The sequence below is a fragment of the Cyanistes caeruleus genome, chromosome 7, assembly GCF_971803275.1.
Source record: "Cyanistes caeruleus chromosome 7, bCyaCae1.hap1.1, whole genome shotgun sequence".
NCBI lineage: Eukaryota > Metazoa > Chordata > Aves > Passeriformes > Paridae > Cyanistes > Cyanistes caeruleus.
The window spans coordinates 3,816,480-3,828,501 of NC_141707.1; the positions used below are offsets into that span (position 1 = coordinate 3,816,480).

Below are 12,022 nucleotides of genomic sequence, written 5' to 3' on the forward strand. Positions count from 1 at the left end.
CCACTAAAGAATTTGCATACAGACTCTGAGCATCCCCATATTAACATACAGTGTTGCATTTTGAACTCTAAAAGCTTTACAAGTTCTTTCATTGCTTCTTGACCTTTGGACTTCCTGTCAGCAGAAGGACATTGTTTTATCAACCAGGGATTCTCCTTTAGCTGGCTAGGCTATTGTTCTTTGGTTATACAGTAACTAGTACTCAGCTTCATGACTCAGAGCAGGCTTTCATTTCTACTTCGATTCTAGGCTTCATATTTTCAGAATCTTCTGCCAAACAATCACATTCATAAGGTTTCCCTGTTTCATCCTCCCCAACACTCCAGCTCTCCTCCAAAATTCCCATATCATAACAGCATTCCAGGCATTGGGAATTTCAAATCCTCCAGTTGCTGAACCAAATTCCAATGGAATAAAAGCATTCTGGGCATCAGGAATTTGAAAAATGGCACAGTTATTGCTACAGAGCAGTCAAGTATTTGACGGCCTTGGATACTACAGGTGGGAAGGAAAACTGGGAATGGCTCCAGTGGCTGTGGAATCTCTGCCAAGCTCAACATCATGTCTGGACAACTCTACAACTCAGGAACACACAAAAAACATGGAAACATCAAGGCACTCAGCCACACATTGGAAACCGTGTAACTGGGTTTTTCTGTTTATTTTTTATATTTTCAAGAGATTTTTCCCTTTTAAAATCATTTTTCCTCCTTTTTTCAGTTTTTTTTTTCTTTCCCCCCCCTTTTTTTTTTCTTTTTTAAATCTAAACCCTTTTCATTTTTAATCAGAAAAATTACAGACAACTCAAAGGCAAAAAAATGAGAACTCCAAGAAACCACAATAGTTTTCTTCTCCAGAATAACACATGGCAAAATAATATATTTTAAATAGTAAAATAAAGTACCAAAATTTAGTCCCTAAAAAAGCTATAAAGAAGAAATATTCAGAATATTGACAAGCTACTAATATTGTTGTTGATGATGCTATTATTGTTATTTCTTCCTTTTATTTTTTTTGTGGGAATATTTTTAATGGAATAAGAAAGTGAAAAATAAGCCAATTTTTTTTTTACTGCCTTTTTTCTTATTTCTTTAATCTACTCAGGGTGTCCTATGATTCTGTTTGATAGCAAAAAGAGCACTAGACAAATGAAGCTTTATAACAAATAGCCAGTTCCCTATGGCAGCAGACAGAGGCAGTCAAGGTCAAGGAGCATTTTTGAGCATGGTGTCCTGGGGTGACTTTATGATACTGGTATCCCCAATCGTCTGGTTTATGTTATATATTAAGTTCTGCACCTTTAAGACTGGCTCTGAGAGCAAGAGAGGGGGAAGAAGCAGCGCGCAGTGTGTTAAGGAAAACATCACTCCCACACATCCCGCTCCTGGACTGTGGTGTCTGCAGCACGGACAGACAGCGGAACAGAGCTTCTCTCTGGCTTTTAGTTAGTTTTAGCTAGCTGAGGCAGAGGAGTTCCCTGGACCTTTGGGTTTTTTTCCAATTTTCTTGGATCTGTGCAAGCCTGCTCTGGACTGAACACCCAGGCAAACCCCGGGAGCTCACGCCTGTGGCCCACCGGGGCCTGGGCTTCGGCACTTTTCCAGCGCCAGAGGGACTGATAAGAACCTGAGCGAGCCAAGCTACACCACATGAAAAAAGACTTTTCTTCCTAGACTTACCATCCCATCGAACAGCAAGAGGTTTTATTATTTAATATTACTCAATTTCTGTTAAATAAACAGCTTTTTCCACTTCTCTCCACGGATTTTTTTTCCTTTTCCCGGACCCGTTGGTGGGGAGGGGCATTTCCCTGTGGAGATCCCCATTTGGAGTTTTCCTTCCTGATTTGCCCTAAACTAGGACACATGGTTTTATCCCCACAAGGAATAAAATCCTTCCTGGTTGTAACCATACTATTTGGAACGCTGCACATGGTTCACCATCTGGGCTGGGAAAAACCAGGAAAATCCTGGATTGCACACCTGAGGGAGGGGTCTGTTAATCCTGACTCATCCCAGGAACTTCTGCTCCTCAGTCAGGGAAGGATGGCTTAGGGAATTCTCCGGTCCAGGAGCACCTATGGCACCTCCCGAAAAACCGTTTCCTTGCTTTCCCAGTTCCAGAAACTGAATTATTGGATTATTTTCCATCAGGAAATTGGGTTCTTCCCAGCATCCTAGCCCTCAGCTCTGAGAAATGGAATTGTAGAAGATTCTCAAAGCCTGACTGAAAGCTCACATAGTCTTGTACATTTGTATGTAAACTCTGAGATAAGGTTTGCTGACTTAGCTAGGCCATGGAGTAGAGAAGACCTCGAAGAGAACAAGATTGAACGGGAAACGAGTTTCAAACAATGGCCTTGCAAACAGACCAGACATTTTGGAGAATCCAAACTGGGAAAGATGCATTGTATCAAGATCACATGGGGTCAAATCAGAGGTGATTGGTGTTAGAAGTATTAGCAGCATTATACAGCAAAAGATAATAGGCTGAAAAACATCAGGTATTGTAACCAGGAAGTAAGTTGGCTTCTGATGTCATGATGGCGTTGAATGGAACGTCTTAAATAACTGTCATGGAGTTACTGTACCTTTAAGGGAGTTGGAGTTGCTGGGAAGTGCTTGGAGTCTTTTCTCCTGACCAATTATCAGTCATTGCTGGGAATTGACAGCAGTTTAGGCCATTGAAAAGTGGGATCAACTTGTGAACCCTACCTTAAAATGTAAAAGCAGAGTTCTCTGGGTTCTCTTTGTTTCCTGGCTGTGGAAGGTGGCGGAGCTCCAGGCCTCCCGTTCCCTGCCCAGGCCATGCAGCCAGGCGGGGATGGGGCCGGGCCTGCCCCGTCTCCTGGCTGGGAGATGGGGGGGCCTGGGGAAGGTTTTCTTCGGGCCCGGGCCGGGCCGAGCCGATCTCTGGTTCGACTGCAGGTTTTGCTGTAACTACATTCACTAGAAACTGCCCAGTGAAGAAAGAGAGAGGCCCTGGACTTGCAGCGGGTTAGAGCAGCGACCACACTCTCCAGAACAGCCATGAGGAACCTTCCATCGCAGACGGCTCCAGCTCCTGTTCGGCAGAGATCCTCGAACCATCTACAAAAGCCTGGGCAAGATTTTAACTCTTTCATTACCCAGATGAGACTTGCGGATTAATCTTTTTATCCAGAGAGAGAGAGAGAGAGTGATCAACATGAAAAGAGACTTTATAAACTACCAGTGACAGGAAAGAAAAGAAGCTTCAGGAAAGGTAGAGAATTAAGAAGATGCTTTAATTAAGCTGAAATATCTTTCTGTTAAAACTATGGAGATGGACAATGAAGTCCTGAAAAGAACTCCTTTAATTCATGATACAGGATCTAGAAAAGAATAGTGTTCAAAGTGTAAATTTGAGTAAAGAGTAATTATAGTATAGTGAAGTGCTGGGAGATTTGAAGCCTTGAGAGGCAATGAAAAAACTGTTGGGAGATTTGAAGCCTTGAGAGGCAATGAGAAAACTGTTTTCTGGTGAAGCTCACAGAAACAGATGAAGAAGACTTTTTTGCCTTTGAATAACTTATCCTTAAAAATGCTATCTCAAGACTCATGGCCCATACACACTTCAGAGTGATGTGAAAATGGGAGGAGTGAACTCTAATAATAGCAGCTCTGAGCAGCTAATATTAGGGCAATAGAAAACTATAAAAAAAATAGTTTTCTTGTGAGAAACTCCATAAATTAACAGGAAGAAACTTCTGTTTCTCTATAAAGACTGGTGAAAAGACTGTAGCAAAAATAGGGACTGTTTTAACCATCAAAGATCCAGAGTTTTTGTCTCTGTTGTCATGTTAATAAGGAAATAGTGGGTAGATAGGGGATGGAAAGGTTTTTCTGGAGGTTTATTCTGGTGTTCTTATTATTGTAGTTTGTCAATAAACTTTCTTTTTTTTTTTTCCCGTTTAAGTTGTATGCCTGTTTTGCTCTTGTTCTAATCCATATCTCACAGCAAGAAGTAAGTAATTTTCTTAGTTATTGGTTTAAAACCACGACAATAACTTCCCCTTCCATGAGACTGATAATGGAATCAAATCTTTCCAAGTACCTCTCAGTTACCACATCTCTGTACAGCTGGGATCTTACAACCATCGGCATTCTGGTAATTCCGCTGATCCCTGTTCAGGACGTGATTGAGAAGGTTGGAATATCCTGAAAAGGGGGATTTGTGGCTTCTTCCTTGCAATCCTGAGATCTCCAGTGCTGGCACATGCCAGCATTCTCAACCCCGTCAGATAAACCTGCTTCAGTTTGGAGCTCTGGGGAAGTACCAGAGAAGCTGGGTGTCAGGAACAAGGCAGATGCTGGGGGTTGCTTATGGAGCTGGATCAAGAGGCACTGTTGCACTCCTTCTCCCCGATGGGACCCCTCTGTCCCACCCCTTGTGGTGAGAGCCTGCTCTTCTCAGGGCATAGGCCGCGGAGGGGGTCCTGGAGTGAATACAACATGGACTCAAACTATCTAGACACAGAAGGCTCAAACTTGCTGGAATAATCCCGGGTTTATTGTCTGTTGTCCATCCAAGGCAAGAGAGAGACCAAAATGCTCTGGGTCTTACCTCTTATACCAAGGGGCAGGGGTGATTAGGGGATGCAGGGAGGTCACAGCCAATGGGAAGGGGGAAGGGAAAGAAGGTTTTCAGGTAGGAACTCCCATTACACAAACCAGAGGTGAGTTTTACCCTTGGAAGCTACCAAGATTTTTAGATGCACTACAACAAGGCACCTGGAAGCTCTCAGCAACGCAGGCAGCAACACACCGGAAAAAGGACACAGATGGCGCTTCCTTGGCTTGGGACAGAGGTTGTGCCTTCAGCACAACCACCACAGGCCAAGGCCTTCTAGCCACTTTCCCTGCACCACTGCACGCCTGGGCAGCTTGCCGAGCACAAGCACCCTTTTCACCCTCTTCCCCTATGCCCTGTGCACCGTGCGCAGCAAAAGAAAAGTCTTGGGAGTCTGTGTATTGTAACACATCCTATATTTCTACACTACATTATGAAAATCCTATATTTCTACACTGGAATTATGAAAAAAAGTAAAATAACAATATTCAAGAAAAGCAAAATGCCTGCCAGCTCATGTGGCCCCAGCAGACAGATCCTGCCGGATCAGTTCCCACCATAGCTGCAGCAGCATAGGCAGCTGAGGCTCGATAGACGAGGCCGTGCTCTCCATGCTCTGCGGAGCTCATCTCGCAGCCACTGGAACATGGAGATCGGAGCGGGTTCTCCTGCCGTCAGCAGATGAAATGTCTGGAGAGCAAGGCTTCTGATCTCCAGGCTGACGTCATTTATCATTTCTGCAAGGGCTGGAAGAGAGACAAACAGAGCCACAGTCAGATCCCAGTCCTACGAGGGCCCACGGAGAGCCCCCTGCCAGGCCCATTCCAGCCGGCTTTTGCCATGCGCAGCAGGGAGCAGGGATCAGCCCGAAGCTGCTGGCCACGAATGCCCCACGTGCCCCTGAAGTCTCGCTGTGCTCTGCCCACGCTGCCCCTCACCCGCACATTGAGCAGAGCCCTCCGCAGCCAGGCCAGGGATTGCAGCTCCCCCCGCCAGCCCCGCTGACCGCCCGCTGCCCTCACTCACATTGCCAGATCTCCAGCTCTTCATTCTGCCCCAACAGGAGCTGCCCGGCAATCCCTGGGAACACAGAGCCTGTCAGGGCCCCGGCAGCACAGCTCCCTGCCAGCGGCGCTGCCAGCCCTGGGGCCACAAGCCCTCCCACCCCGGCAGGGCTCAGCCCCAGCCCTTGCCGCATCCCGACTCAGCCCAAGGGCACGGCTGCCAGAGGCCGGCAGCAGCCCCGAGGGCAGCCGGGGCTCCAGGGCGCCGGGCCCGGGTGCCGCTGCCGGGACAGCAGCAGCCGGGGCCGGGGCCGAGCTGCGGCGGAGCGAGGAGGGAGCCCGGGCTCGTGGCTCACCCATGAACCTGATGGCCGCTGCTCGCAGGGACTCCTGTGGGTTCTGCAGGTACGGCAGGGCCTGGTGCAGGTACTCGGCCGCTCGGCTCTCGTCCTGTGCCAGCTGCAGAGAGCGGCAGGAGGGAAGGGTTGGCGCGGGCTCTGCCCCTCGGCCGGGCGCTGCCTGCGGCCAGCCCCGGCCTCCCGTGCCCGCCCAGCCCTGAGGCACCGGGCAGCAGCCGCTGGTGCCGGGCTCTGGAGGGGGCAGAGGGCCGGCTGCTGCCCGGGGAGCCGCGGTGCCGGCCCGCCCCGCAGCCCCAGTGGCTCGGGGCTCCATCGGCAGCCGGCTCAGGGCCACAGGAGCCTGGAGAAGAAGCCGTGTGGCCCCGGCTGCGGCACTGGGCAGGGGCCCAGCTGCCAGCCCCATGCACCGAGCGCCGGGGACAGGGGGCTTCTCCAGGCTGAGGCTGGGCCTTCCAGGCCGTCCTTACCAGGACCTCAGCGAACTTCCACAGTTGCTTATCCTTCACAGGATTTGCAAGATCTCTCCTCTTCAGGACCTTGACCATGCTAAGCAGTGCTCTCTGAGAGGCCTGGAAAGCAGCAGAGACCCTCAGATGGCCCCACAAGCCAGGGCACAGGAGCCGCATTCGTGGGCCAAGGCCTGCAGGAGGCTGCAGCTGGCAAGGTGCCAGGCCTGCAGGAGGCAGCCGAGCCCCCTCCCTGGGTGACAGCAGTAGCCCGGGAGTCCTCACCTCAGCCACCTGCTGGTTCTCATCGTGGCAGTGGAAGAAGAGTGGCAGCAGGCTCTGGTGCACATGTGACTTCAGGGCCTCTTTTTCCTTTTCCACGCGAACAGTCACCAATGTTCGGAAGAGCAAGATGGACACCAGCTGCACCTGGCTATTATCCTATATGAAAGGAAGAGAAAAAAACCTCAGCCCTGTCGGCACGGGGCTCAGCAGAGCACAGGCCTGCAAATCCCCAGGGCATCAAGTGTCCAGGCAGCAGCCAGTGGCCTCGGCTGGGGGCACAGAGCCTTACGTAGTCAAAGAGTGGCAGGAGCGCCTCAGCCAGCTGCAGGGCAATGGGGCCGGGTATCAGCTTCTTCGTCTCCAAGACTATAAAGCTGAGCACCATGACTGTCATCCGAACTCTTTCTCCATCTGCATCCTGCAGGAGCTCCACAAGCCTTTCCGTCAGGCTCCACATTTTTTCAGTCTGTGCAGAACAGAAGTCTATGAAACGCCACCCTGCTGCTGCCACGGGGTCAAGAGGCCAAAGGTCTGTCCCAGAGCACTCAGGCAGCTGAAGCGGGAGGCAGGAGAGCTGGCAGCAGCTGCCTTTTTGCCCAAAGCCCAGCCAAACCCATGTGACTGCATTCCCCAGTGCAGCTTCTGCCACTGCCCACTTCTCACCACTGAGGGTTTGTCAGTAAGCTGAAGTAGAGCCCTGAGTGCCAGGTGACGCCTCTCTTTGCACTCGCTTTGCAGGTGCATTGACAAGATCTCCAGGATTCTGTTAGCACCACGTTCAGTCAAGTCCAGGCGCGCCAGGACCTGAAAGGCACCGGGCAGTGACTGGGGAGCGAGCCGGCAGGAGCATGGAACCACACAGGGCTGGGCCCAGGCAGCAGCCCAGGGCATGGGCACCGTCCCAGGCAGCTGCAGCTATGAGAGGGCCGAGAGGTGGCAGACAGCTCTGCAGGGAGGCAGTTCTGGCCATGGGGCTCACCTCCACAAGGAATGCCAGGGCAGGCAGATCCCAGCGTGCCTCCTGTGTGCTGAGTAGCCGGAGCAGGTAGCGAACGATGCGGAAAGACAAGCGTCTGGAGACACAGGATATCTCCCTGGCAGGTGAAAAAGTAACAAAGCCTGTGGGTAAGGGACATCTCCCAGGACTGATTCCCAGAGTTCTGGTGTTTGATCAGCATCCTACAAGGGGACCTGAGCCCTTGGGGAGGTGGCTCCATGTGGGAGCCTTCCTCTCCCAACCTTTTCCAGTCTCCTTAGCTGTCCCTCGGTGACGAGGCCCTCTGGCCCACGACAATGGGGACTGTGTGGGGCAACCTCAGCACAGGGCACAAATGCCAGAGGCAATGGGGAGAAGGGGTCTCACCTGGCCAGGAGACCCACAGCATGATGGTGGGTGTCAGCGCAGAGCAGCGTGTCCCAGCCACACTTGCGTTCCATTGACAACACCACTTGCTCACGATGCATTCGGCAGAGTAGAGACTTCAGGGCTCGCACTGCAAACCTGTGTGCACAGCAAAGCCCAGGTCACGCTGGGAGCACTGGCTCCTGCCCTGCGGACATGGCAGGAACGGGAGGAGTGGGATGGAGCACCTGTTGGGGCTGATGGCAAGGCCGTGTTGCTCCTGGCATGCCTTCCAGAAGGTATCAACCTCCTGTGGCATCTCCAAAGTGCTGAAGAACACTTGGAAGAGCAGATGGACTAAGACGCGAGGAAAATACGCCTTCACTACCCGTGGGACACAGGGCACCTGAAGGAACTTCCACATCACCACTGTTGCCTGCAGAGGACAAAGCACCCAGGGATAGTGCCCAGTGCCAAGGTATCTGTGTGGCAGGGCCTGAGCGTGGCAGGGAAGGCCAGGGGAAAGCCTTGGGGGGCTCCACGCCTGGTGCCCCTGAAGCTGCCCCTAGGCCAGGTTTCAGCCCAGTGCCTGAGGCAGGGAGATGCAGTGGGGGAAGGAGGAAACGGAGCTGCTGAAGAGGCTGTTGGCCATGGGGTGAGCAAAGGCCTGTTCCAGAAACTCACAGCCAGGGCAAAGACACCCGTGTTGTCCCCATCGGAGGTGCACGTGCTGTGCTCTGGCCAGGTTCTCAGCACATCGAGGAGTATCTGTACTACTGGCTCCACAGTCCTGCTCGAGCACATGATGGTCTTCCACATGGTCATTGCAGCTCTGTGGGGTGACAGCTCTGTCTCACGGGGGTCTCAGACACATCCCCGTGGCCTGGGCAGCAGTGGCGGGGGGAGCAGAGCTGGCTGCCAGCTCTGCCTCTGCCCGCTGCCCCTCGCCAGCAGCAGCACCCAGGCGAGCCAGCCCTGCGGGGACAGGGCCCTGAGGGGGCATGGCATGGCAGCAGGCTTGGGGGCCGATGTAGCAGGGCTGGGAAAGGTCCCAGGTACACAGGACCCTGGAACTCTCTGTTGCTCAAACACCTGGGCAGGGCTGTGCAGGCTGATGGGCTGGGGAGCCCTGAGCCCTCTGGGCAAGTGGGCCCCTTACCTGTCACACGTTGGGGCCACACGCAGGAGAGCAATGACCACGTCAGTGGGCTGTGCCTCGGTTAGATCCAGCAGGGTCCTGCCCAGCCTGGAGTCAGCAGACTCATTGGCCATGAGCCACTGGTGGATGTACCTCACCACGGCAGGCACCTGGAGAAGGCACAAGGGGAGACTCGGAAAGCTGCCAGAGGGAGTCAGGAATGTCCCCAGCATCTCCAGAGAAGTGCTTCCCTTGTCACCACGCTGCAATGGCCTCAAAGGCTTAGAGTGATCAGCAGGCGTGGCTTGGGAGGCCAAGCGATCCCTGGAGAATCAACCCCTGGCCACAGGCTGCTTACTTGCTCTGGAATGGAAACACCCTCCTCCAAAATGAATTCCAGCATGGCAGCACTGGTGTCGCTGGTGTAGACGTCACCATCTTCCATGGACCCAGTGCCCATGACGCTGGTCTCTTCCTGCCAAATGTGCTTGATGAATTTGCATGTTGGGTAGGAGAAGGAAGGGTGGGAAGAGAGGGATATTGCATGGAGTGTTCCAAGCATGGTGCTGGGCTGAGCCGTGCCAGCAGGCCCAGCCCAGTTGGGGATGGCTGCAGGTACCTGTGCTGTTCCATGGAAGAGGCCACAGGCAAGGCCCTGCTCTTGTGTCTGGTCCATGGCTGAATCTGGCAAAGAGCGAGAGCGGCCAGAGCTGAGGGGCTGCAGGAGAGGCTGGAGAACGCTGCCCAGCCCTGTGATCCCCAGGCAGGGACAGCCCCAGGGAACTGAGCACAGCCACTGCTTGGAGGCAAGCCCCAGCTTCTCTCCTATCCTTTCTGAGGGCATGTCCCCAGGGGATGGGATTGGATGGGATGGGACCAAGCTGTCTGCAGGCACCAGCCCTGTGGTCCAGCTCTGCAACTCACCCTCCTCCAGCGGCTGGAACTGCTGCACCTCTTCAATCTCTACTTCTGGGGCAGCTCCAGGGCCTTCTTCCTCTTCCTCGTCCTCCTCCTCCACCCAGGCCAGCTTGGGCACTCTCGGGGGTCGCTGCTCCAGATCTCCAACACTCTCCCATCCTTTCCATCAGAACAGCACCAGGGGATGGCATGGCATGCAATGGGATGGGGCTAAGCTGGCAACAGGCACTAGCCCTAAGGCCGAGCTCTGCAACTCACCCTCCTCCAGCGGCTGGAACTCCTGCACCTCTTCCGTCTCTACATCTGGGGCAGCTCCAGGGCCTTCTTCTTCCTCCTTCTCCTCCTCCTCCACCCAGGCCAGCTTGGGAATTCTTGGAGGTCGCTGCTCCATGGCAGTGCCTGGATTTATGGTACTTGCAATAGAGATGCCTCAGAAAAGCTCTGAGGCAGCAAGTCCTGCAGTCGTGCCTGGAAGGCACCTGCAAGACTCAAGTCCCGGCAAGACTGCAGGACAGCAAGTCCTGCACTCGGGTCTTGAGGGCTCCTGCCACAAGGACAGGAGGCTCCTCGTCAAGGATTGTGCCCTGGTCTCAAGGGCAGTGACTGCAGGGATGGGCGATGCCTCAGAAAAGCTCTGAGGCAGCAAGTCCTGCAGTCGTGCCTGGAAGGCACCTGCAAGCCTCAAGTCCCGGCAAGACTGCAGAACAGCAAGTCCTGCACTCGGGTCTTGAGGGCTCCTGCCACAAGGACAGGAGGCTCCTCGTCAAGGATTGTGCCCTGGTCTCAAGGGCAGTGACTGCAGGGATGGGCGATGCCTCGGAAAAGCACCGGGTCACCAGGTCCCACAGTCTGCCCTCGAGGGCACCTTAAGAAAAGAAGCCTCGGCAAGGCCACAGGTCACCAAGTCCTGTGGTCTGGCCTCGAGGTCACCTGCAAGAATGACGGCTCAGAGAAGCTCCGGGTCAGACACAAACGAGTGCGCTGTGCGGGGGCTCCTCACAGCACCGCTCTGGCGCGTCCTGTCCCGTCGCGTGCACCGAGCACTGTGGCGTGGACCTGTCGCTGTGGCCAGCTCCTCTGTCACCACGTGTCACAAAGGGCCCTCTGACACCCTGTCCCTTTCCATCCCACGCTGACCATGTCACAAAGGGCCCTTGCAAACACTGCCACGTGCCCTAGTTCTCCCCCCATCCCCCATCCCCCCTCAAAGTGGCCTCGATTGGAAGGAATCTCTTGCCCAAAGTGTCAAAGACAGTGTTGCGGCAATTGTTTAAGTTTAGTTGTTGTTGGAAGTTTGTCAGTTCTATGGTTCACTCTTCTGCTCCCCCCTGTTCATCCAAAGTTGGTTTGCCCCTAGGAGTTGTATCCTCCCCTGATCTGCCCTTCATTGTAAAGCCAGCTCCTTATTCCCAAGCCTTCCCTGCCTGTCACCACAACCCTGCCCCTACCCCTTGTCCATCATTGTAAAGCCTGCCCTTTGTTCTGGATCCTTCCCTGTCAACCCCCTAAGCCTCGAGGCCTCATTGGCCTGCATGACCGGTCCTCTATTCCCCCTCATCCCTGATGCTTCCTGCATTGGAACGCCCTCCCTTCGCTACTTCCTCCTGGATTCCCCATTGGCTGTTTGTTTGTACCCGAGCACAAGGCTCAAAGCTTCTGCCTTTGGCACTGATAAACCAAGGTAGTTCCACACACCTGACGTGGCTGCTGGTGTGTTTCTCTGAGCTAGCCTGGGCTCCGGCAGAACTGCGTCAAGCGTTTGCTGCTGGTTTGAGGCGTTCCTAAATATCCCCGACGGGATATTTAGGAACGCCTCAAACCAGCAGCAAACGCTGCCCTGCTCTGCAGGCTCAGGGCAGCAGAAGGAGCCCCCAGGGCTGCCGACGCAGCCGCAGCAGGAAGGGCACGGGGCCTTGCACAGAAGCTGGCACGGCCTCCTT

General features: G+C 53.7%; 1 protein-coding gene across 3 annotated transcripts; it reads right to left on the bottom strand.

The window, feature by feature from the left end:
* Nucleotides 1-4,989: 4,989 nt before the first annotated feature.
* LOC147652094 (maestro heat-like repeat-containing protein family member 7) lies at nucleotides 4,990-11,644 on the bottom strand. 3 transcript variants are annotated; one of them, XM_086898909.1, is made up of 17 exons: nucleotides 10,705-11,644; nucleotides 10,341-10,511; nucleotides 10,089-10,241; nucleotides 9,784-9,848; nucleotides 9,523-9,639; nucleotides 9,186-9,334; nucleotides 8,711-8,858; nucleotides 8,275-8,462; nucleotides 8,048-8,185; nucleotides 7,664-7,778; nucleotides 7,348-7,488; nucleotides 6,974-7,150; nucleotides 6,685-6,840; nucleotides 6,421-6,522; nucleotides 5,951-6,053; nucleotides 5,617-5,670; nucleotides 4,990-5,336 (listed from the first exon to the last, which is right to left on the bottom strand). In XM_086898909.1, exons 2-17 carry the CDS (start codon nucleotides 10,471-10,473, stop codon nucleotides 5,137-5,139), a joined length of 2,139 nt encoding a protein of 712 aa, XP_086755035.1. In that variant the 5' UTR covers nucleotides 10,474-10,511; nucleotides 10,705-11,644; the 3' UTR covers nucleotides 4,990-5,136. The 3 variants fall into 3 exon arrangements, with proteins under 3 accessions (XP_086755035.1, XP_086755038.1, XP_086755036.1); XM_086898912.1 differs by lacking the exon at nucleotides 10,089-10,241 and having other exon boundaries at nucleotides 10,705-11,171; XM_086898910.1 differs by lacking the exon at nucleotides 10,089-10,241 and having other exon boundaries at nucleotides 10,341-11,174.
* Nucleotides 11,645-12,022: the final 378 nt, after the last annotated feature.